Source organism: Anopheles aquasalis, chromosome 3, assembly GCF_943734665.1.
Source record: "Anopheles aquasalis chromosome 3, idAnoAquaMG_Q_19, whole genome shotgun sequence".
Lineage (NCBI taxonomy): Eukaryota > Metazoa > Arthropoda > Insecta > Diptera > Culicidae > Anopheles > Anopheles aquasalis.
The window spans coordinates 34350253-34374304 of record NC_064878.1 but is presented as its reverse complement, the minus strand read 5'-3'; the positions used below and the strand labels follow the sequence as shown (position 1 = coordinate 34374304).

General features: G+C 38.2%; 3 protein-coding genes and 1 long non-coding RNA gene across 21 annotated transcripts; 2 read left to right on the top strand and 2 right to left on the bottom strand.

The window, feature by feature from the left end:
- Positions 1–4474: 4474 nt before the first annotated feature.
- Positions 4475–11057, top strand: LOC126575839 (LIM domain-binding protein 2). Of its 16 annotated transcripts, none has more exons than XR_007608278.1 (10): positions 4521–4795; positions 6171–6485; positions 6619–7351; positions 7425–7696; positions 7803–7975; positions 8567–8779; positions 8968–9103; positions 9486–9619; positions 9823–10157; positions 10283–11057. XR_007608278.1 is itself a non-coding variant. In XM_050236794.1 (10 exons), exons 2-10 carry the CDS (start codon positions 6479–6481, stop codon positions 10087–10089), a joined length of 1842 nt encoding a protein of 613 aa, XP_050092751.1. In that variant the 5' UTR covers positions 4521–4795; positions 6171–6478; the 3' UTR covers positions 10090–10241. The 16 variants fall into 16 exon arrangements, 15 of the variants coding, with proteins under 15 accessions (XP_050092744.1, XP_050092741.1, XP_050092751.1 ...); XM_050236794.1 differs by lacking the exon at positions 10283–11057 and having other exon boundaries at positions 7425–7515; positions 7594–7696; positions 8968–9091; positions 9486–9616; positions 9823–10241; XM_050236793.1 differs by lacking the exon at positions 10283–11057 and having other exon boundaries at positions 7425–7515; positions 7594–7696; positions 9486–9616; positions 9823–10241.
- Positions 11058–11790: 733 nt separating this feature from the next.
- LOC126575928 (uncharacterized) lies at positions 11791–16215 on the bottom strand. The gene is made up of 3 exons (XR_007608282.1): positions 15529–16215; positions 14029–15141; positions 11791–11920 (listed from the first exon to the last, which is right to left on the bottom strand). It is a non-coding gene; the product is annotated as an uncharacterized LOC126575928 (long non-coding RNA).
- LOC126575831 (transmembrane emp24 domain-containing protein 2) lies at positions 13012–20057 on the top strand. Of its 2 annotated transcripts, XM_050236757.1 has the most exons (6): positions 13543–13694; positions 16223–16986; positions 17597–17752; positions 17827–18574; positions 18645–19696; positions 19759–20057. In XM_050236757.1, exons 3-6 carry the CDS (start codon positions 17624–17626, stop codon positions 19996–19998), a joined length of 2169 nt encoding a protein of 722 aa, XP_050092714.1. In that variant the 5' UTR covers positions 13543–13694; positions 16223–16986; positions 17597–17623; the 3' UTR covers positions 19999–20057. The 2 variants fall into 2 exon arrangements, with proteins under 2 accessions (XP_050092715.1, XP_050092714.1); XM_050236758.1 differs by lacking the exons at positions 17597–17752; positions 17827–18574; positions 18645–19696; positions 19759–20057 and adding exons at positions 13012–13223; positions 13290–13472 and having other exon boundaries at positions 16223–16427.
- Positions 20058–20070: 13 nt separating this feature from the next.
- On the bottom strand, positions 20071–23725 carry LOC126575817 (uncharacterized protein C05D11.1-like). Of its 2 annotated transcripts, XM_050236731.1 has the most exons (7): positions 23331–23719; positions 22318–22520; positions 22156–22251; positions 21739–22071; positions 20998–21680; positions 20580–20916; positions 20071–20511 (listed from the first exon to the last, which is right to left on the bottom strand). In XM_050236731.1, the coding sequence occupies exons 1-7, from the start codon at positions 23548–23550 to the stop codon at positions 20143–20145; spliced, it is 2241 nt and encodes a 746-aa protein (XP_050092688.1). In that variant the 5' UTR covers positions 23551–23719; the 3' UTR covers positions 20071–20142. The 2 variants fall into 2 exon arrangements, with proteins under 2 accessions (XP_050092688.1, XP_050092687.1); XM_050236730.1 differs by having other exon boundaries at positions 22318–23725.
- Positions 23726–24052: the final 327 nt, after the last annotated feature.

The window sequence follows — 24052 nt, the reverse complement described above, 5'->3', positions numbered from 1 at the left end:
TTTTTCTCCGAACAATGGATTGCTGATGATTATTAAACGAATCTTAATGAATATTTAAAGATATTCGAGGTTTGGTCCATGAGCTTGGTCCGCGAATTATCCTACATCAATTTTTTTAATGCAAAATTTGCCCATGTAGAATAACTAGTAACATTGGGTCGATGTGGAAGCGTGGTGTCTCGAGCTTTCGGGTGGCATCTTTTAAGCTTATTTCAGCCCGTCACTGCACAACACTACTACATAGGTATTTGTAGCTTACCACGAACTCTATTATATACTTGATCTACGTTTCAGTTTTCGTTTGCCACATTTTGTAATGGTTTTGTACTCTTTGAATACAATCGAATAAACAAATAAATCGAATCAATCAATAGATTACGGTGCAATAATGCAAAAATGGCATAACAGAGCCTTCTTGCTTGATGCAGCATATATACGCACACGCAAATACACACACACACACATGTATATATATATATATATATATATATATATATATATATATATATATATATATATATATATATATATATATATATATATATATATATATATATATATATATATATATATATATATATATATATATATATATATATATATATATATGTGTGTGTGTGTGTGTGTGTGTGCGAGCACAAGTTTTCATACAATTAATCTAATCGATATTTCTTCGTATAAAAATACTTTAGCTTTAAACGGTGTAACCAATACCACCATAACATCTGACATGATGTTGGACTTTCTTCTTTAATGATGTTACAAGGAATTCCAGGTAAAAAAAAACTTCACCTTCGTTAGCGACCCCATGAGTGGAACCTGGACCAGTGAATCAGCAGGGAAGCAATAATTCATGTGCTCCATTAAAAGGTTGTATGCGAATTATAGGTAAATGTAATCATCACAAAAAAATGATATTGTAATTAGATTATAACGTGTAAGATCTACATAACTTATCTACAACCAATTACCATCAAAATCCAAATGTGAAAATCTTGAGCACCTATCAAATACAACAATTCTGCAACTGATATAATATCAATATGATATTCTAACAAATATAATTATTCTCAAAGCTTCTTTTTACTTACAATAGCTGGGTGTCGTATGTCGCAAAAGCACTTTGCCTCACAAAATGACGATCTATAATTGAACAGACGCGACGTGAACAACGAAGTGCACGAATCAGTCGCACAAATGTGAATCGCAAATTATAAGATTTCGGAATTCAATACTTTCAAGTCCACAGAACTAAGATGTTTATTAGCTAAGATTTCAATTGAATTTCTCTTCCAATAAAGAACAACTGCCCTAGACCAGTCAAAATCCCAACTCACGGACTAAAACTGATGCGATTCAACAGTTCGACGCCAAATCAGAAGAAACTAGCGAACAGGCATTTGTTAAATTCTGGAGGAATTGATTGAACCGAGATTGAAACTGATTTCAATTTGAAACTTGCTTCAATTTGTTGTGTGTGTACTTTCCACCCAGTGTACAGAGGCATATGTTGTGAAATCTGGGAGTAAAAATGGTGGGTAAAAGACTTAAATTCCCCCCCCCCCACCCCCCTCTTCCATCACGGTGAGTTACTGAGTAACTGAAAAAAGGTACCCTGTTGACAGACTTTTTGTCAAGCAGCCGATTTTTTTCTTTCGAGTACATGCTATCTCATTCACTCCTACGGTTTGTTTTGATGTTGTCTCACCATTCACTCGATCGCTCACGAGTACTGCGTGTTCGGATACGGCCCCGTGCGCGTGTGTTTGTGTAAGGGCACGGCGAACGAAAGAGGAAAGTGAAAATTTCTGCTAAGGCCTGGATCCAACATGGCGTCAGTTGAAAACGACGCGCAAGAGGCAGGATGTGCTGCGCTCGTGCATCCGAAAATTTTGAAGAAAAAAGCTAGTTTTGCTGTGAATTTGTATCATTCGTTTGTGCTACGGAGCATCTAAACCCGTGGACATTGTTTGTGGGCATGCGCGACAACGGAAAATGGTAAGAAATTGAAAATATTTTGTTGATCAAATCTGATCATGATCAATCATGTTGTCTTTTTTCGGCAGCATCCTGGGATCAATCAGCGTCGGACAGGCAGCGAAGCAGAGGAATGTTGTGCGAAGTGTTGTGTTTTGTGATGTGTTTTGCGAGGCAGAGTGTCCGATTCAAAGGTGAAAATAAAATTGGTGAAAATGAAATTATGCTTTTGCGTGCTTCATATTGATCCGCAATATCTTAGGGGGCGGGGCTACTGGGCACAGGGGTACGGTAGGATGACTGTAAACAGCAGCAAGATTTCTACCCTGTTAGCGCCCTGTTAGCGCCCTGTTAGTCTCTTAACAGGGCAATTTGAGTGGCGGTGAGCGATTTCTGTCACACGGGTAAGAGACTAAAATAGGCCCCCCCACTCACGGTGAGCTACTGAGTGACCGAAAAAATAGCTAATTCCTAAGCCGGGGATACATGAAGCGTAAACTCTCGTATAAACTCAGAGTGTAATGCCAAAAAGTTTACATTTGCCGGTTACACGGTGTAAAAAAGATTATAGGTCAACGGAGCATAAATCCTAGCGTAAACGCTGTTTGCAAGCGATTTGCCTCACTATATTTCCTGTTTGTGGTATGCATTAATAGTGAGTGATCATTACTAGCGTTTTTAATCTTTTTCTTCGGAAAAAAGATCCTATTTTTCTCGCAAAGGTCGATTAAAGGTCAGTGTAATTCGGATTACGCATCTCAACCCGGTCATGTAAACATGTTCAAGTGTAAATTAATTTTATATTTACGCTTGAGTTTACGCTTCATGTATCGCCGGCTCTACATTTTTGGTAACCAAATCTTTATTAGGTAAAAGACTAAAATAGGCCCCCCACTCACGGTGAGCTACTGAGAGGCCGAAAAAAACGCTTTTTAACTGATTAAATGTAATTTTTTACCCCTCCCCCCTTCCCTAATAGATTAAGGTGCTTATTCTGTACCTTGCGATTACGATGGCCTCTAGGCGATGAGTCATTTGGTTCATTTTGTGTTCATTTTTGTGTTCACGATCGCCTGCATGTCGAGTGCATTTTTGTGGTCGACAGCTGGCGTTCTGTTTACATCGAGCATCGAGCATCTGAAAAACAGTTATAGCGTCCTGATTGTGCATCAATAATTTCTTTCTGCTAATTGTATACTATTATTACAAAGGTTAAGTCGTTTTTGATACAGAAAAATCTAGTTAATTTACAGTTTTTTTTACTTCAAACTGTCATTTTGAATTGCTTATTGTTTTCGAAACGTTTCGAAATTCCCATGAATCATCGAACGCCTGAGGCCATCGTAATCGCAAGTTACAGAATAAGCACCTAATTTACGTTTCCGCATATTTTAATGAAGGTTTTGTTGCTAAAAATGTTGAAATTAGCGGTTTTTTCGGTCACTCAGTAGCTCACCGTGAGTCGGGACCTATTTTAGTCTTTTACCCGGAAAATAGCTAATTTCAACATTTTTGGGGTAAAAGACTAAAATAGGTCCCCCCACTCACGGTGAGCTACTGAGTGACCAAAAAAATCGCTAATATCTACATTTTTGAAAGCCAAATCTCCATTATAATATACGGAAACGTAAATTAATGTATTAGGGAAGGGGGGAGGGGTGAAAAAAATGCATTTAATCAGTTAAAAGCGGTTTTTTCGATCATTCAGTAGCTCACCGTGAGCGAGGGAGGCCTATTTTAGTCTTTTACCATTTTTGGTAACCAAATCGGTAAAAGACTAAAATAGGCCCCCCTACTCACGGTGAGCTACTGAGTGACTGAAAAAATAGCTAATTTCAACATTTTTGATAACCAAATCTTTATAAAAATATGCGGAAACGTAAATGAATGTATTAGGGAAGGGGGGAGGGGTGAAAAAATACATTTAATCAGTTAAAAAGCGGTTTATTCGGTCACTCAGTAGCTCACCGTGAGTGGGGGGGGCTATTTTAGTCTTTGGTAAAAGACACCCCCCACTCACGGTGAGCTACTAAGTGATCGAAAAAATAGTTTATTTCTACATTTTTGGTAACTAAATCTTTATTGAAATATGCGGAAACGTAAATTAATGTATTAAAAAAGGGGGGAGGGTGAAAAAGTTACACTTGATCAGTTAAAAAGTGGTTTTTTCGGTCACTCAGTAACTCACCGTGAGTGGGGGGGCTATTTTAGTCTTTTACCACCAAATCTTTATTAAAATATGCGGAAACGTAAATTAATGTATTGAGGAAGGGGGGGAGGGGTGAAAAGGATACATTTAATCAGTTAAATGGTTTTTTCGGTCACTCAGTTGCTCACCGTTAGTGGGGGCCTATTTTAGTCTTTTACCAAAAGCGATTTGTTGAATCACTCAGTAACTGATCATGAGTGGGGACCTATTTCAGTCTTTTACCCTACGCCACTCAGATCGGATCGGCTGCCAACAGAATATGAGAATGCTAGAAGCTATATAATAACAGCTGTACTTGAAGAAATCGGTTTGTTTTTCGAGCGCCGAGCGTTTGAATTCGTATTACGTTTTACTACACAAGTGTAATAAAGCCAATTGAGAACGAAGATTGAGGTTGGTTTTCGGAGCGAAAGTTGCGCATTGAGATAACTTACCCTTGGGTCATCGGTAGCTGTTTAAAAAATACAAGAATATTTTCAAAATGGCTACCAAATTAAGAGAAAGTTGATGGCGTCGGCTAACGTGAGTGTCTCTTTGTAAGAATACGTGAAATGAAATTGGAAGTGGGACGCGAAGATGCAAGCAGACGCTTTCTTAGGACAAGTGTTGGTAGTTATATGTTTTGATTATATTATTATATAATTGTATTTTTCATTGTACGTAAAAGCGTTCGTGATCTTGGTTGTCTTCGATTAGAAAAAGTGAATTACCGTTGATGATTTGTACGAATCCTACAAGAATCAAACATGCCAACAAAATAAGGCTTAAAATAGCCGATTTTCTATACCAAACGAAACCCATGATTCTTATGTGTGTATGTGTGTGTTTTGTATGCCAGTGTGCGGAATATGTAAATATACTAAATTGTTTTTTCATATGTATTCGTGCAACTTTCCGGTCGCTTTGTTTCATACGAAATCATTGGCACCTATACACTGTTACATTTATTTGCCACTTGCCACTTGGTGGTACAGGATATGTGTATTTGTCCGATAGCAGTACTGCCAAAGATCTGCCGCGACTTGCTTTCCTACTTGTTACTATACAATTTGTGCGGAACCTGCGCGCGCTGCGAAATAAAAAGTGTTCTTAGATGTAGCGTGAAAAGTGTAATGTGTTGAAAAAGAGACTATATTTACGTGCTATTTCAGTAAGCCTCTGGGATAGAAGATTTTAAAACGCTATTGTTAAGCTATTGCTTCAGCTGCTACAAATCAATTGCTGTTGCAATTTTGGCATGTTAAGAGTAGCTTGCGCTTAGTGTTTATACTTACGCTCGTGAGTACAGTATTTTCTTATTTATCAGTACTCGTTGATGATGCCCTCTCAAGAAAAATGGAATAATTGACTTGTGCTCGCCGTTCCGTAACTGTGTTAGTGCTATGCTTTGGACTAGTGTAGGTGATATCAGACGACGCGGTTTCGTGAAGAATGAAATATCAAACCAAAATTATGGCCAAGCCGCTTGTGAGAAACTAAATCAAATTGATGCTCTAGTCCTGTTTCAGGTAAAAGAATTCCCTGAAGCAGCACCGGTGAAACTAATGGCATTTTTTTTTAAACTTCATTTAAATGTTACTGTAGCACATGTTTAAACATTTGAAAGGAAGACTTGGAATAGCTGTAAATAATTGTGTATATTGTTTATTGAATCATAAACGTTGTACAACTGTCAAGTTCTAATTTAAGGTGTATATATATATATATATATATATATATATATATATATATATATATATATATATATATATATATATATATATATATATATATATATATATATATATATATATATATATATATATATATATATATATATATATATATATATATATATATATATATATATATAGTGGTTGAGAGAGAGAGAGAGAGAGAGAGAGAGAGAGAGAGAGAGAGAGAGGGGGGGGGGGGGTTAGGGAAATAAATGAAAATAGCGGATGTGAATATTGATAACTTATTCATTACCAAATCCTTTTTCTAGGGTGGATATTCGGTTTGCAGTGAACATTCTTAGAAAGTGAGGTTGTAAAATACAATGATGGAACAATTATAATGGTGTACTATCAAAAATAACTTGTTCACAAAAGACTCCATTGAGTCTTTCAGAAACTGTTCCAGAACATTTAAATGAAATGAGTGTGTCCTAAAAATACTTTAAAAACGGCCAAGTGAGAACATATCCCTTAACCCTTTTAAACTTTTGTACATTGGAGTCGTTGGTATCTATCAAAGATCATTTTGACATCCAGCTTAAGGTAGTGTCTCCTTTCTGGACTTATCCGCACAAGTATGATAGGTAAGCCTACTTACTTTGCAATCCGTGTGTTACAACGGATAACATTTTCACTACATCTATAATGTGCAAATATTTTAAGGATCTAATTGAACCTCTTCTCTCTTTTTCTCTAATTAATATACATTCCGTACAGGATTAAGTCGACGTGGTGTTAATGCAGGACCTTCTTTGAGCTTGCCATCTACTCTGGAAGACTCGACAAGCAATTGGAAAGGGACTTCTGCTAGCACTGCTGATCCTTCCCAAGGAGGTCCTGGTGGGCCAGGTGCTCCGGGAGGCCCTGTTTCTGCGTCGGCTGGTCCTAACGGCCCTGGAGGGTCAGGAGCACAGGGTGGTGGTGTAAATAATTTTGGTGCACCTGGTGGTCCCAACAACTTCGTTGGTCCAGTCTTTCCTGCTTCTGGCCAAGGATCCCCTGCCGGAGGATCGACTGGCAACAGCTATCCAAATGTTCCACCTGGGACTGGTTCCAACACTCCTCAATATACAGCTTCACCAGCTCCATCTGGATCATCAACGCCTGGACCTGGCCCTCCTCAAAGTGTAGGTTCAAGTTTTCCTCCTCCTAATTCCAGTGGACCATACAATGGACCTGTTGGTGGTGGAGTACCTGTAGCTGTCGGACCGTTCAGTTCACCGTCCTCGAATGGTCCACAATTTGGAAGACCCAGTAGTTCGGGATCAGCATTTGGTACCGGTCCCCACTTTACATCCCCCAGTGGGCCTGGATCTTTCGGAACTCCGCAATTTAGTCTACCACCTGGATCACCATTTGGACATGGGCCAAATGGACCTAATATAGGAGGTCCAATGGGACAAGGACATTTAATAAGCGGACCTCAAGCCACCGATCGCATGGACCAAAGGTGCGCATTTATAGATATAATACATGTATTTGGACACTGGCTAAGTCTTGTAATTTTAATAATTTTTTTTTAGTCAATTGAATGTACCCAGGAGGCATGCCTATTTCGGACAACCAGACTATAGAATATATGAGTTAAACAAACGGTTGCAACAAAGAACTGAAGTAATTATTATTTATATTATTTATACGCTAGTATGTACTTTCAATCATTATTTGTTTTGTTTCGTTCCATCGTTTAAGGAAAGTGATAATTGTTGGTGGGACTCTTTTGCAAACGAGTTTTTCGAAGATGATGCAACGTTAACGTTAACCTTTTGTTTGGAAGACGGACCAAAAAGATATAGTGAGTAACAACTTACCAATAGTCAAGTTTCTAGTTATACCTTCAAATAATGTAATTGTTGTAACACACAGTTATGAATGATATTAACGTCTATAACGTTTTTTAGCAATAGGACGCACTCTGATTCCACGATATTTTCGAAGTATTTTTGAGGGTGGCGTAACAGAGTTGTACTTCAATTTACGACACTCAAAAGAGTCCTTCCACAACACTTCTATCACATTGGACTGCGATCAATGCACCATGGAAACAATTCATGGTAAACCAATGTACACTAAGGTAAAGTATGATTAATGATTTATTTTATCGATACGGTAGCAAATATAAATATTGATCAAGTTTGCTAGAACAATATAAAGAATGTATAATTCTGTTACAAGTACGAATAAATTAACACCAAAATGAGTAAATTTCTTTAAATACTATTGTTCAATTGAATTATTAACTTTTACATTAATTTAATCAGTCTAAGACTAAGGTCATTTCGAGCTCGAAAGACGTTTTTTAACCCAGTTTGCATACTGTCGACATGATTGCATGAATTGCTGCTGCCTTAAACTCGTAATATTTAAAGCATATAAGCGCGTGTTAATATACAAAACCAATACTAAACCTTTTGATTTTCATACCTATGGCGACCGTCATCATATAAGTTAAAACAAAGATAGTTTTTTTTCTCTCGAACGATATAAAACTTTTTTGGCAAATATTTTAAAATCTTTAAGACCATTTCTTCTAATATGTTTAAGTTTATATCAATTAATAGATTTTTAAAAATTATTTAAAAAATGTTATAATATTATCGTTAACATATTTATTTACATTTACATAATGAGTAATATTTGTATTATTCAAATCTTTTTTAAACAGGTGCTTACAGAAGGACGGCTTATATTGGAATTCACATTCGACGACTTAATGAGAATTAAATCATGGCACATGGCCGTCCGGACGCACCGCGAACTCATTCCACGTTCAGTCATCGCATTACACAGTCCCCAGCCAGATCCAGCAATGCTGGAGCAACTGTCAAAGAACATAACGAGACAAGGCATAACTAATTCAACCCTAAATTATCTGCGCGTGAGTGGTGATGCTTTTAATTAAAACTTCTTTGCAATAATGTTACGGTGATCTTAAAAACATCGAACATCTGCTCAATTGAAACAAAAATTAATAAGTTCAATTTATAAATTTTTGCAACGCATCTTAACTCATCCAATAAACATATTTATTTCGTTTCATGCTATACTTGTTGCTGAAATAAACAGTTGTGCGTCATATTGGAACCTATGCAGGAATTAATGTCAAGGCATAAAGCTTATGCTTTGAGCCCTAGAGATTGCCTGAAAACGACATTGTTCCAAAAGTGGCAGCGGATGGTCGCACCGCCTGGTAAGAAAGGAGGTACTTTTTGTCCATAGTTGAGCAAGGTCCAGCTCGGCCATTGTTCAATGGAATGTATATCGTTTGACTTATACAGTTTTCCAGTAAAGTTTAGCATAGCTTAATAAATATCATTTTGTTCGTGTTAGTAATGTTCTTGAAAAATGATTGAGTTTTGAATATACATACTTCCATACGTATAAAAGATTATCAGTAACTATGTTGCTTAGCCTATTTGGCACGAAATAAGATCCACAGTACGAATTGGTTGAAATTTATGATAGTATAGTTGAAAATTGTCTTTGCAGTTGATACAATCCTTTCAAATATTGTGGACAATGTATATTTCTCTGTTCTCACCTCAATTCATCAATCAATTTGTTTTAATGTTGAATTCATATAGATGCCCAAAGACCGACAAATAAACGACGGAAACGTAAAGGATCTAGTTCGGGTGCAGGAGCAGGTAATGCAGGACCACAAATGCCGAACAAAAAACGATCTCCTGGTCCAAACTTTTCGCTGGCGTCTCAGGTAGTGAGTTGATTTTCTTAAGCTAAATGGTTCCAATAGTAATTTTTAACATGCATTAATTATTCCATATTTCTGATCGATGAAAATCGATCGTTATTGTCATTAAATTTCATACCTGCTGCTAAAAGAAAAAGGTATTCTGAACGAAGTCTAATAATATTTTTTTCTTTTCCATTGATACTTATTCATATCGTCTCGGAAACAAGGATGTAATGGTTGTTGGTGAACCATCGCTGATGGGTGGAGAGTTTGGAGATGAAGACGAGCGACTTATTACACGTTTGGAAAATACGCAGTACGACGCAGCCAACTCACTGGACCACGATGGTCACAATACTTTTGGAGGTCATAACGAAAGCTCTATGACTGGTGGAGCGAACTCATGGCAAGTTGATCGCGGGGGTGGTCCTTCTAATAACTCTGGTTCAACTAGTCAGGATGCAGAAAAAAAAAGTCCTTCCGTTTCACAATGACAGACATAAATTCAACGCACTCAATAAGTTTTCATTGTACTACATTTGTTTGAATAAGCAATACCTGTGTAAGTGCGTTGATAAAGGCTATAGTCCTAAAATACTGTACGGAAACTGTATTTTGTGTATGTAATGAAGCATTACCTAACTTTTTTTTTGTTTTTTATTTTAATTTGTGACCCTTGTTACCAAGTGTCTACTGCAAGATCCAGCCCGAATAATCGTGATCAGATTGCATACCAACAGATCCGCAGTTGTATCATATTCTAATCTTACGTCGAATGGTGTCTATGTACTACAAAGCATAATATCTAGAAACGGATGGAATGAATTCATCAACACGGGGGCGCGCACATTCACACACACACGTGTGTGTGTGTGTGTGTTACAACATAACGTGTTTTTGTATTGCAAATGTTGTTGCGATGCATTACAATTCGCTTACTGATGATTGATGATAATCATTACTATTTAAATGAATAAAATAAAAATATTTTCTGGAAAATATTGTGTTAAAATCAAATTTATACAGAAACAATACAGTTTTTTTTACATTATTCGACGATCACTCTAGAGTGGGTACCACTTTATCCAGCTCCACCTCGCTGTCAAATATACAAAAAAGCACACCATTTTCAGTTTATTTCAGTTGAACTGATTGCATAAGACTATTAATTTTTTTAAACCAAAAAGACATCTCAAACTATCAAATCCATCGGGGAAGCATTGTTAATTGAAGTATTGTTAAAAAAATCCGATACATCATATATGGAAAAGGTGTAGTATTTGTTTACCGTAAAACAGAAGACGTTTGTCATATGTTTGCATTTTGTGAGTAATAAAATGATTAACTACTTCATAGCGAGTTAGGTTTAACAGAGCCGAGTAGATGCTCTGTGTCAATAAGGGGCATATTGTAAATTATTAAACATCTCCTCGTTTCGAAATAAAACCTAAATTCAAATATATTTACTGCACTATTCATGTTTATATAATATTTCACATTTGTTTGATCTTAGTTTTTATTCAAAAGGAATTAAAACAAATACCTTTTTTAAATTTCCCATATTTTAACATTTATTTTTCACATTTTTTATCATTTGCAACAGTTCTGCATCGATATTTATTACTTAAAGAGTGAGGTGTATTTGATTGACTTTGAATCGATAAAAAAATACTAAAGTTAAATATTGTAAAAATTTGATTAAAAAAACTTTCGCAGTTACGCAAGGTATTTTGTCCAAGAGTTTTCGAACAAGGACATGATTGAAGAATCTTCCTAGGAATTACCAAAAGAAATAATATTTCATGGATTGATTGTAAAATATTGTATTGTATGTAAAACATGAGGAAATATGTGAATTAAGGTATCTAGACGAGATTAAGTTTGTCGAATATATTTATTATTAACATCTGGGTCGACGAATGAATAAAGGTTAATGGATTCTTTAGGTAAATATCAACAATATTTGTTACTCGCAATGATTTGAAATCTAAATGATGGGTAAAACAAATTGATATTTGCGTGTGTACATTATTCCAATTTTAAATGGTTTTTTTATTAATCACATAAGAACATGCATAAATAATAATTTATTATTTATTAAGCCGGGGATACATGAAGCGTAAACTCAAGCGTAAATATAAAATTAACTTGAACATGTTTACATGACCGGGTTGAGACGTGTAATCCGAATTAAGCCGGCGATACATGAAGCGTAAACTCTCGTATAAACTCAGAATGTAATGCCAAAAAGTTTACGCTTCGTGTGGCAGGCATAATCGCATAAAAGTTTATACCGAAACGTCAAATGCAATTACATTCGGGCACCTGCAATTACACTATGCTATTACATCAATTACATGCGTTTCTGGGCACAAAAAACATAAATCGACGAGATAAGTTGATTTCTGAACATCTTTTTATATATTTTCAGATGTTTTTACTGTATATTAGCGATTGTAGAACATTCAATTCATCATAACGCTACGCTTCATGTTGGTGCTGTGTTTACGCTTGCTTTTACGCTCGGATTTACGCTCCGCGGGCCTATAATCTTTTTGACATAAGTATAATCTTTTTGGCATTACACTCTGAGTTTATACGAGAGTTTATGCTTCATATATCCCCGGCTTTAAGCACTTTAATGCAATTTTAACAAGGATTTTATTGAAACCAAAAGGGATTGAAATTTCAAGCCGGATTGAACTCGGCTCAAAATCAGGAAATCTGTCAAAATCTAATGGTGGTTATTGAATGCACCACTCGCATTGTATAATACGGTTTTTAAGCGCACTCGTCTGCGCGAGACGAGCGACGAGTAGCGGACGAGTTGAGTCGGGTCGTAATCCATAATCGGGCCCATAGTTAAAACACTTTGGCCCACATCAAAGTGATTTAACTATAACAGGTGAAGTCATAGCACTTCACTCGCCGCCATATTGGACTTCAGCAGCTGTCAAATACATGTTTACCAAATCGACAGAAAGCGTTTGGTGATACGAAGGATATCCGGAAATGTTCAATGATTTTGTCATATGTAGTATCGCTTTTGCTCGTTTAAATAATTCATACTCATTGTTTTCACCAAACGAGCGACTGATCGATCACTTACGGGGATCCGTGGGGCACCGCTTCCAGCGAGCATCATCCGCCGGTAGCGCCCAAATCATCAGTGCTGTCTCGCGAAGGGATTGGAAACTTGAACTTTTACACTTTTAGAATGAGAATTCTTAAAAACTTGAAAAACTTGAACCTTCGAAACGGATTTCTTACTCCTCAAAGCGAAAACAGCATCTTTGATTGCAACCAAAAGCCTTCACCATATGTCATAGTTTCTCATTCATTTTCTTTAATCTTTGCGAGGGATTTTGTTCGGGATGACTTCACCTGGTTCCTATATACACTTTGGCTATGTGTGCTTGATGAATGAGCTGTCAAATACTGTCGAATTCTCATCAAACGTGGCGTGAAATGAGTCGCACCAATCTCATGATGAATAATAAGTTCTATGTTCAAAGCATTTTGCTACTGTTTTTGCTTAGTATAGTGCAAATCAATGGCTATTTTATCACTGTCGATCCGCATACTGAGGAGTGTTTCTTCGACCGGGCTGAAGCTGGAACCAAGCTTGGTAAGTGTACGAAAATATGCATTCCTAATCCGTTTTGCGTGGGCATAACAAACGCTTCACTTGTAGGGCTTATGTTTGAAACGGTAGAAGGTGGATTTTTAGATATTGAAGTACGTATCAGTGGGCCCGATCAAAAAGTGATATACCAGGGAGAAAAGGAATCTTCTGGAAAATACACATTCTCCGCATATGAGACCGGTGTCTATCATTACTGTTTTAGCAACAAAATGTCCACGCTTACGCCAAAGGAAAGTTAAACAGTATGCAATGACTTTTTTTACAATTACAATGTTGATAATATGATCAGATATCTATCAGGTGGTAATGTTTTCCATGGAAATTGGCGAAGCCCCGAAGGGAACAGTAGGAGCAGTAAACGAAGGTGAGGCTGGCCATACAAAACTGGAGGACATGATTCGCGAATTATCTGGAACGCTGACCAGTATCAAACACGAACAGGATTACATGCATGTGAGTTATCCTGGGTTCTTCTGTGCTTATGATGTCAGCGATCGCCTGACCAGTATAAGCAACTTCGGTGCTTATTCCAAATTGTCTATAGGAAACAGGTGAAGTCATAGCAATTTGACATAAAGCATCAAACGTCAAATAACTGACAGCTGTTTACGTTCATCACCAAACCAGCGTGCGTTTGATTCGGGAAAAGTTCAATAGGCAGGAATACACGAAGCGTAAACTCTCGTATAAACTCAGAATGTAATGCAAAAAAGTTTACGCTTCGTGTGGCAGGCATAATCGCATAAAAGTTTATACCGAAATGTCAACTGCAATTACATTCGTGCACCTGCAATTACACTATGCTATTACATCAATTACATGTGTTTCTGGCCACAAAAAACATAAATCGACGAGATAAGTTGATTTCTGAACATCTTTTTATATATTTTCAGATGTTTTTACTGTATATTAGCGATTGTAGAACATTCAATTCATCATAACGCTACGCTTCATGTTGGTGCTGTGTTTACGCTTGCTTTTACGCTCGGATTTACGCTCCGCCGGCCTATAATCTTTTTGACATAAGTATAATCTTTTTGGCATTACACTCTCAGTTTATACGAGAGTTTACGCTTCGTGTATTCCTACCTTGAGAAGTAAGAAATCCGTAAAGGTAGGAATACACGAAGCGTAAACTCTCGTATAAACTAAGAGTGTAATGCCAAAAAGATTATACTTATGTCAAAAAGATTATAGGCCCGCGGAGCGTAAATCCGAGTGTAAAAGCAAGCGTAAACTCAACACCAACATGAAGCGTAGCGTTATGATGAATTGAATGTTCTACAATCGCTAATATACAGTAAAAACATCTTAAAATATATAAAAAGATGTTCAGAAATCAACTTATCTCGTCGATTCATATTTTTTGTGGCCAAAAACACATGTAGTGGATGTAATAGCATAGTGTAATTGCAGGTGCTCGAATGTAATTGCAGTTGACGTTTCGGTATAAACTTTTATGCGATTATGCCTGCCACACGAAGCGTAAACTTTTTGGCATTACATTCTGAGTTTATACGAGAGTTTACGCTTCATGTATCGCCGGCTTTACGCTCGGATTTACACTCCGCGGGCCTATAATCTTTTTGACATAAGTATAATCTTTTTGGCATTACACTCTGAGTTTATACGAGAGTTTACGCTTCGTGTATTCCTACCTAATGGTTTTATCAGGCATATTATGTACTTTTGCCTGTTTAAATGACACATTTCTTAATTTTAGATCAAACGAGCAGTTCCTTGAACTTTCTTTACGGATTTCTTACATCTCAAAGCCAATACAGCGTGTCCAACGCAATCAAAACATAGACACGAACTGTCAGTTTTTTCATTCATTTTTCTAATCGTCGCGAGCGATTTTGTTCGGTATGACTTTACCTGTTTCCTATAGACACTTTGGCTTAGGTGCTTATTCTGTAACTTTCGATTACGATGGCCTCAGGCGTTCGATGATTCATGCGAATTTCGAAACGTTTCGAAAACAATAAACAATTCAAAATGACAGTTTGAAGTAAAAAAACTGTTAATTAACTTGTTTTTTTCGGTATAAAAACGACTTAACCTTTGTAATAATAGTATACGATTAGCAGAAAGAAATTATTGATGCACAATCAGGACGCTATAACTGTTTTTCAGATGCTCGATGCTCGATGTAAACAGAACGCCAGCTGTCGACCACAAAAATGCACTCGACATGCAGGCGATCGTGAACACCAAATGAACACAAAATGAACCAAATGAATCGAACGCCTGAGGCCATCGTAATCGAAAGTTACAGAATAAGCACCTTATTCTCCAATTCTCTACGCCTCCTAGTCGTGACACCTCTAGGGTTCGTCGATTGTTTGCTCGATTTTCGAAACTTCTTAAACCGTTCAGATCGATGATCGATGTAAACAAAACGCCTGCTGTCGATCACAAAAATGCTCACGCAAGTAGTCGTAGATGAACACCAAAATGAACACAAACATGAACCAAATGAATTACGCCTAGAAAATGCAGGCGTAGACTGGGAGAATGGGCACCCTAGGTGCTTATTCTGTACCAGGCGATTTCGATGGCCTCTAGGCGATGATTCATTTGGTTCATTTTGTGTTCATTGTGGTGTTCACGATCTCCTACTGTCGAGTGCATTTTTGTGATCGACAGCTGGCGTTTTGTTTACATCGAGCATCGACTTCGAACGGTTTGATCTGAAACGGCCTGATTATGCATTAATAATTTCTTCCTGCTTATCGTATACTATTATTACAAAGGTTAACTCGTTTTTGATACAGAAAAATTCAAGTTAATTCACAGTTTTTTTACTTCAAACTGTCATTTTGAATTGTTTATTGTTTACGAAACGTTTCGAAACAACGAGTTGAAGTTTCGAAATTCGCATGAATCATCGAACGCCTAGAGGCCATCGAAATCGCCTGGTACAGAATAAGCACCTTAGTCTAACAAACAAGAAAATGACTATTTTACTCACAAAACAGGTACGAGATCGGATTCATCGATCGATCAACGAAAGCACCAATGCTCGTGTGGTGATGTGGTCTTTCTTCGAGGCAATCGTTCTTATAGTTATGACTGTTGGTCAGGTTTACTATCTTAAGCGGTTCTTTGAGGTAAAACGTGTGGTTTGAATTGGATATGAAATAAATTCGTAATGCGTTATAAGCATACTCTGGAAAAAATGTACATCTGCACTCGGAGGATTTATTGTGTTTCTCTTTTCCACAGGACCATGATTTAAAATCCTAAATTAAGGTATTAGGAAGGCGAAGGGGGGAGGGGGAAGCACTTCTAAAATTATGACGAAATCTTTAATGTTGAAATTCACCCCCTCCTTCCTTAATAGCTTAATTTATGCTTTAAAACTGTGTCCCTATGAAAAAGATAATTTTGACAAATCTTCCCGGGGGGAGGGGGGCGGATCTAACTCGAGTACTTTTCGAGAGACGCCGGATCACAGAACTTGCCTATCGAGCGCATGGCAAGCTGTCACATAAGTCGTGTGATGGACTGTTGGATTATAGTGCTACATCATCTGAAATTGGTGAAATAGAACTTTGCTGCTCTAGAAAAGTGGATTTCATTGGAAGGGCAACACTGAAGTAAGCCTTTACTTTAAGGAGCTCTGGTTTTTTAGGCTTGGAACATTCCTAATCCAAAATCATTCATGTTTTTGATTGGCATTTGTTTGCCTGGGATCGTGATCTTCGCTGTTAACGTTGTGTGGTGATATACGTCAGCTATCGTAAGTAAAGAAAACTGAAGAAATTAGCCGTTTTTGATAGGGTTTCAGTTTTGTTATCGTTAGTTGTAAAGGCAGGAATACACGAAGCGTAAACTCTCGTATAAACTCAGAATGTAATGCCAAAAGGTAGGAATACACGAAGCGTAAACTCTCGTATAAACTGAGAGTGTAATGCCAAAAAGATTATACTTATGTCAAAAAGATTATATGCCGGCGGAGCGTAAATCCGAGCGTAAAAGCAAGCGTAAACACAGCACCAACATGAAGCGTAGCGTTATGATGAATTGAATGTTCTACAATCGCTAATATACAGTAAAAACATCTGAAAATATATAAAAAGATGTTCAGAAATCAACTTATCTCGTCGATTTATGTTTTTTGTGCCCAGAAACGCATGTAATTGATGTAATAGCATAGTGTAATTGCAGGTGCCCGAATGTAATTGCATTTGACGTTTCGGTATAAACTTTTATGCGATTATGCCTGCCACACGAAGCGTAAACTATTTGGCATTACATTCTAAGTTTACGCTAGAGTTTACGCTTCATGTATCCCCGGCTTTACGCTTCGTCTGTCGCCCGCTTAAAGTTCTGTTAAACAATCATTCTAGGTGATTAGGTGTTTTTCTTAAAGAATTATGGTGAATAAGATAGACGGATTTGAACGAGAAACTGCGGCGGATAAGAAGCGTCGTAAGACAACATCTACTGATTTGTCTGAAGGATCTGCATCTTTAGTCACAGTGGGCAAAGATGATGTATACATGGTAAGCAAACAACCCTCGAACATCCTCAAATAATGAGATAAAAATATCTAATTTTTTTTTTGCTAACCGCGTAGAATACGATTGCTTTTGAAAAGCAGGAAGCAAATAATCGTTCGTCCGTGAACGACATGCATATTTTCAATGCTGTAAGTGCCGAACTGAAGGATCTTTTCTCGGAGGTTGCCGGACTGAAAATGGAAAAAACTGAAGAAACCACTTCTCAAATAAGAGAAAAACGTGTCAATGGGTCGCTTGCATTGGTGTTACTAAAAAAATTAAACCGACTGGATAAAGTTCGCATTCGAGATGGGCGGACTGCTTTGCACCAAGAGAAATTACGAGTGGATAGCAATCGTCTGCAGTTGCAAAATCTTCTATACGAAGAAGAACATTTAAAAAGAGAAATTCAGCAATGCTATCTCTTTAAAAGCCAGGATGAAGAGATAGATCTTGTTCCAGAGTATGAGTTTTATCAAAACGCACCAGAGGCGGTTTCTCGACCAACAAAGACTCAATATGATGATCACGCAAAGCGAATAGCTCGTCTGGAATGGGAGCTACAGCAACGCAAAGAGCTGGATTCTCATTTAAAAGAGTTGCAAACTTTGAAAGAAACCATAGAGAATGATATTGTTGCCAAATCCACACGCCTTCACTCCCTTGGTCCACGTTTGCGTGAATTAATTGTAGCCACAAGACCATTACAGGAAGCACTCCAGATGCCATTTGAAAAAGGTTGGGAAATACAGAAAACTGTCCGGCTATTGGCTCCGCCTCTATACCTATTGTATACAAATATGATCGCCTACAGTGAGACATGCGGTAATAGAATAAGTAACGGTCACATAGTGTATGTAGCACTGACTACTTGTTATCTTACTATGTATTTTAGACAATCTGCTATCAACAATGATTCATGGTGACGAAGAGGAAGCCAAGCAAATGGAGTCATTGCTTCAGTTTGAATTTAGCAGTCACCACCGAATCGACTCCTGCAACAATCGTGACCGAGCCGATTCCGATAATGATGAAAACGACCAGGATCCGGAGAGGGGAGTGAAAAAGCGCCATCGTGGCCAACCGAAAACCAACCTAGCAGAACAAAGACGAGAAAACCTATTAACTGTACACCCGTTATGTGTGACAGTAACAGTGCGTGCAAAAGCGGGGATCTTTTCTGTTTCTGAGAAACTCCCTGGACTTGCCATCACGTTTTATTATCTGCCCAATATTGATATTGTTACAATTAACTGTTCGCTCACTGATTTGACAATTGCTGGAACTGCCACAGGCGATATTCTATCGATGGATACAATACTAAGCGAGTTATTTTCCAACGATACCGGTTTAGAAAGCCCTAATCCCAAGACAAACTATCAGCTTAATGAAATAATAGAAGACGCGGATCTGTTTATTACTCTTTTGAAAGAAAGGGGATTGGGTAAACCGTATCGTTGGGCACAAGAACTCTGTGGCTTAGAATTTATATCCGCTCCAAACAACAGATCACTTACGCAATCTTCTGGAACACTCTTAAAAACAGATTATAGCAAAAAAACAATACCTTCAATTTTACGAAAAATTCGCACGCGATGGGAAGCGCGGATTCAACTTTACAAACAAATTTACGAGTTGGAAAGCAAATTGATTGATACTTCTATAAACAATGAGCATGACCATCCAATACGCATATCCAGCACCCTTCTCCAGTGGATTTCTATATCCTTCGAAGATTACCTTGCATCAGGCGTTTCTTTAAAGTTCTTGGAAGATGGAATAGCATTTGCTAGAGATTTATTCTTTAGAGCAATTGTAGTAAGAGGATCGGCGAAACTGGAAAGCTACATTTGCATTCCCTGCTGCTACCCTGAAACGTCACCAATTTGGTCTTTTTCGCTAAACTGGAACGGTAAGCACACTGCTGTTCGCGACAGTTCTGTACGGGTAAGTTTCTATACCATTTATAAATTATAGTTTGTTAATATATATTAACTTTAATTTTCAAGGAAATGGAATACTGGTGCAACAGTACATCTACTATCGACAATATGCCATTGATGTTACCGACGCAGCTAAAACGCGCCATGTCATGTTTGGATATTTATCTAGAAACCGAAGGGCCATATTACACACCTGGTGAATTTAAACATGATAAGAGCTTTCTTAAGCCCTTCCGAGGTCGACCTCGAGCGAGACCTTTCCGTATCGCACCGAATGGAAGCAATTCGTTATTTACGCAAATCTAACCATCACTTTTTTTAAATTTTTGTTTTAAGTAATAATATAGATATTGTAAAACATTGGATTACGTAATCGAATTAAGTGTTCTACGCTGTATCAGGTTTATTATTTTGCTTTGGTTGTAACGGTTAGGTTTTACATAGGGTTGCTTAGGCCAAAATGCTATCTTCAAGACTGTTTTCCACCTTCATAGACATGCCCATACCACCAAAAGCGGTTTCAATGTCGGCTGCCTTATCTGGATGGCAAACTATGGTCATATAAGTTTCTCTGTTGGAAAACAGCTTTTCAAGGTACCGCTTGCTAACACGAATTAAATCTTCTTTTGTCACTTCACGAACTTGCGAAGCCAATGTCTGATTATAATTTAAAGGTACGTTCTTGAAGCAGGAGAGGACCGATGCATCTACCACCTTTTCGATGCTGTTCTCTCGAGCAATAATTTCATAGATAAGTGAGCTTCTCGCGGATTCCAGCAAAGTATCGTCCCACTCAGGCTGGTCGCCAAATTGCTTTCGCTAAACGGATGACAAAGAAAAACCAGAATTAGTTACTTTCAGCAATGTGGACAATTAGATTCGCTTACAGTGATCACCATTGCTTCTTTGAAAGCTGCTGCAACATTCGAGGCGCGGTAGAGAGTGAAATACAACAGGCCTTCATTCGGTCTCGGTGCTATGTTGTACCCATAGGCGAATCCTTGTCCACGAATATGTCTCCATAGCGGACCTTCAAGCTGTGTAAGATACTGCAACGATAGCAACAGCGGAACCAAATCGGGATCCTTAAAATCGCTTATCGAACGGCAGGTGAGGAACAGAAACGCGCTCTCAACACTCCCGAGCGTAACAATAAGATTATTCGGTATGTTGGCAGATTGATTCTTTGAAATCAAATTCATCCAATCTGGGACAGCAAAAAATCTGCAATTAAATTTAAAATTATCACCTTCGTTGGATCATGCTCATTATAATAATGGTTTCATATATGCTACTTTAAGTTACCGTTTTGAGCACAAGGAGTTTTCAAAGGTTCCTGTATCTATCTGTAACTGTTTCCATGGTTGATTTAAATCAATCCCAAGATGTTCCATCGCCTGCCAATCAGCAGCCATGTGTAGTGAAGTATTTTGCGGAAGAGTAATTATTGCTCGCGTCTTGTTTAACTTTGCTATTACGTCCGCAGCAAATTCTGATCTTTCCATCTGGATCAGTATTCCCGTTAAGAACTTCGATTGTTTCAACAAAGAGCAAGTACGAACGTTGCTATCCTCATGATAGCGCATGGCTCTCATAATTTCTTTAGCTATCGAGTTACCCTCACGTTTCAATTGAGCAATTTCGTTGACGAGCTTTGTTGCGCACACTTTAATGCGTTCGGTAGTAAACGTGCTATGGTAAAGGAGTTCCCCTATAAGCTCAATACCTTTCACATATTTTTCGCGTACCACTTGCATGTGCAACGTTGCGTTGTTGCCGTATGAACCCACGCTGAAACGACTGGATGCCTTGAAGCCAAGCTCTATAGTAGTTTCTATGGTATTTGATTCTAGAGTGGCAACAACTTCTTCGTAGGGGATTAATTTATTGCCACGACGTACAGGCGATTCTTTCAAAAGCTCCATAAGCAGGACGAGGTACGGGCGCAGCTCAGCGGTCAATTCGCTAGTGTTTAACGACACTTTTAACTAGAATAAAGAGGTTTTCATATTAGTATCATTCATTGCTCATCCCGATAATACTCACATAACAAAAATTAGTATGCAAATCGTAAGCTTCAGCGTAAAAGGGAAGGCTGTGTAGATTGATTCCAGTGGGTGTGTTCTCGTCGCTTGTGCGAAAAACTTCAACCGGATAGAAATTGATTCTGTTCTCCGAAGGCACGGGGAAAGAAGTTATCACCTCAATTGGTGGAAGAATGTCATTGGTTGCCTTAGCATTAGCTAGAATTTTGGATTTCTCTTCAAGACCGACTTCGCCGAGTCGCTTACGCTGCTCCTCAATCCGCAACAGTTCTGCATTGGCTATACGAAGATTTTCTTTAACACTTGGTACGGCGCGTACTACTACATGGTTGGCCTGTGGTCAAAGATTAATTGATTAATTGATTAATTGATTAGCTCAATTTCGTGCTGTCAATTCATGAAGAACAATCAATCTTACGTTTACAAAATATTTATTTAACAATGACACCCAAAAGCTTTCCTCTTTTTCTTTTAATGACTTCAAATGTCGATTCACGTTTAGTCGCTCTTCAAACTGAAAGTAAACAAATAAAATATATAAAATCATTTGCACTTCTTCATCATGGCTTTTGCATCTTACATCGTCGTTATTGGTCCCGTATAACATATCTCCAATCAAATGAAAAGCAATATCGTCGTGTGGATTTGACTCAAGACTACTAAGTGCCTCCAGCCTGTAACGTTCAATTACGTTCGTCATGCGCGTCATGTCCACCTTTTCTTTACCGCTTCCGAAGGAAATGAGTAGGTCATTCAACTTCGGGAAGACCGCATATTCCTTGCCTAAAGGCACGTTTTCAAAACCAATATACAGTAAAGAGCGAGAATTTTCGACAATGCTGTAGCTGACTCGACTTGCATACGGATCTTCATTCTCAATAAAATCACGCTGTATGGGGCTTGCGGATGTATCGGTAAGATAACGTAGCAATACGGAGCAGTCAGTCAATTCATTATATTCTGTAGTAGATTTCGGCCCTAGCCAAGCAATATTTACGAGTCCACAGTCTTCTTCGTCCGCAGGGTACTCGACTGTCAAATCTTTTGATGCATTTAGAGGAGCGACCGGCGTTCGCCATGGCCTATTAAATGGAGTAAGGACTCCTTTTGAAATGATTTTTTGTTCTATTGGTTCGAGTGCAGCAAACACATTTTCGGCCCGGATTTGCCCCGTAATAATGATGTAGAGATTATCGGGTCTATAGTACGAGGTATGATATGCGCGCACCTTTTCGTTGCTAGTGCTGGTGCGTAAATTACTCATGATTCCACCAGTTTCGGCACTATATCCGCAGTTCGGATATGCCGCACGTAGCATCTCCAAGTTTGCGCGAGATTCGCCCGTGTTTTCCCTTCCTTGTATCTCACAATACACTACCCCACTATCAATACCGTCACCCGTAATGTGGTGGACTTCCGTGACGAAACCGGCATCGGTTAATGTTGGGTACAAGATGTGATCGAGGTACACTGGTAGCAACGTTAAGAAGCCTTCGTTCCCAGCAGTAGTCATCGTGTAACAAGTATGATCTCTATCTGTCCATGCATTTGTCCCAGAGGCTAAACATCGATTAGCTACCAGGTCTAAAATACCTTTGTACGGATATTTCTCCGAACCCAAGAATATAAGGTGCTCTAGTGTATGCGGCAGACCATCATCATCATAAGCTTCCGTCGCAAGCGAAAAATAACCATTCACTACAGGACCCTCGACTTCGGCGATGACCACGGTTAATCCTGTGAGATCCGAGCGGTACTTGTGGACTTGAATAACCTCGTTTGCTTTTGCTGCTACTAAACACTGGAAACCCATTATAACTTTTTACTAGATTTGCTCACAGTCTGCTCTTTTGTTTTAGAGAAAAAATAGCGATCTCAGAACAAATCAACGTACAACGTGGAATAAAAGTTGGAAACTGCAAGTATTGAGGTTGGGCCACCAATATGCTCTTGCTAACATCAAGGTATTTTAGCTAAAAATGCGGAGTCACTATTCTACGTGACGGTAAAGCGGTAAGGTGAAACGCAAGATCTGGCGGATCGACGGATGATCTCAAGAAGTCCTTTTTTTCATAGGGCCACTATTTAAATAAATTAAGCTATTAAGGAGCGGCAAGGCGAGTGAACTTCTACATTAAATTTTAGGTTATAATTTAAGAAGTGTTTCCCAATCCCCCCCCCCCCCCCTTCCACCTTTCAAAGTACCATAATGGTAGTTTTTTTTTTTAAATTGTGACCTTGTGAAAAAGAGAAACATGTGCTCTTCTACCGTTTTACCAAAGTGTATAGCCGGGGATACATGAAGCGTAAACTCT

What these genes read in the sequence shown, in the direction of transcription:
- LOC126575817 (XM_050236730.1), bottom strand. Translation starts at nt 23,550, where the DNA reads ATGGGTTTCCAGTGTTTAGTAGCAGCAAAAGCAAACGAGGTTATTCAA. An exon ending in TAAATAAATATTTTGTAAAC is followed by an intron (nt 22,072 to 22,155) that starts GTAAGATTGATT and finishes CTTTGACCACAG; the next exon opens with GCCAACCATGTAGTAGTACG. An exon ending in TGCATACTAATTTTTGTTAT is followed by an intron (nt 21,681 to 21,738) that starts GTGAGTATTATC and finishes TCTTTATTCTAG; the next exon opens with TTAAAAGTGTCGTTAAACAC.
- LOC126575839 (XM_050236787.1), top strand. An exon ending in GTAAACCAATGTACACTAAG is followed by an intron (nt 7,976 to 8,566) that starts GTAAAGTATGAT and finishes TTTTTTAAACAG; the next exon opens with GTGCTTACAGAAGGACGGCT. An exon ending in ACCGCCTGGTAAGAAAGGAG is followed by an intron (nt 9,104 to 9,485) that starts GTACTTTTTGTC and finishes GAATTCATATAG; the next exon opens with ATGCCCAAAGACCGACAAAT.
- LOC126575831 (XM_050236757.1), top strand. Translation starts at nt 17,624, where the DNA reads ATGGTGAATAAGATAGACGGATTTGAACGAGAAACTGCGGCGGATAAG. An exon ending in GCAAAGATGATGTATACATG is followed by an intron (nt 17,753 to 17,826) that starts GTAAGCAAACAA and finishes CTAACCGCGTAG; the next exon opens with AATACGATTGCTTTTGAAAA. An exon ending in TTCGCGACAGTTCTGTACGG is followed by an intron (nt 19,697 to 19,758) that starts GTAAGTTTCTAT and finishes TTAATTTTCAAG; the next exon opens with GAAATGGAATACTGGTGCAA.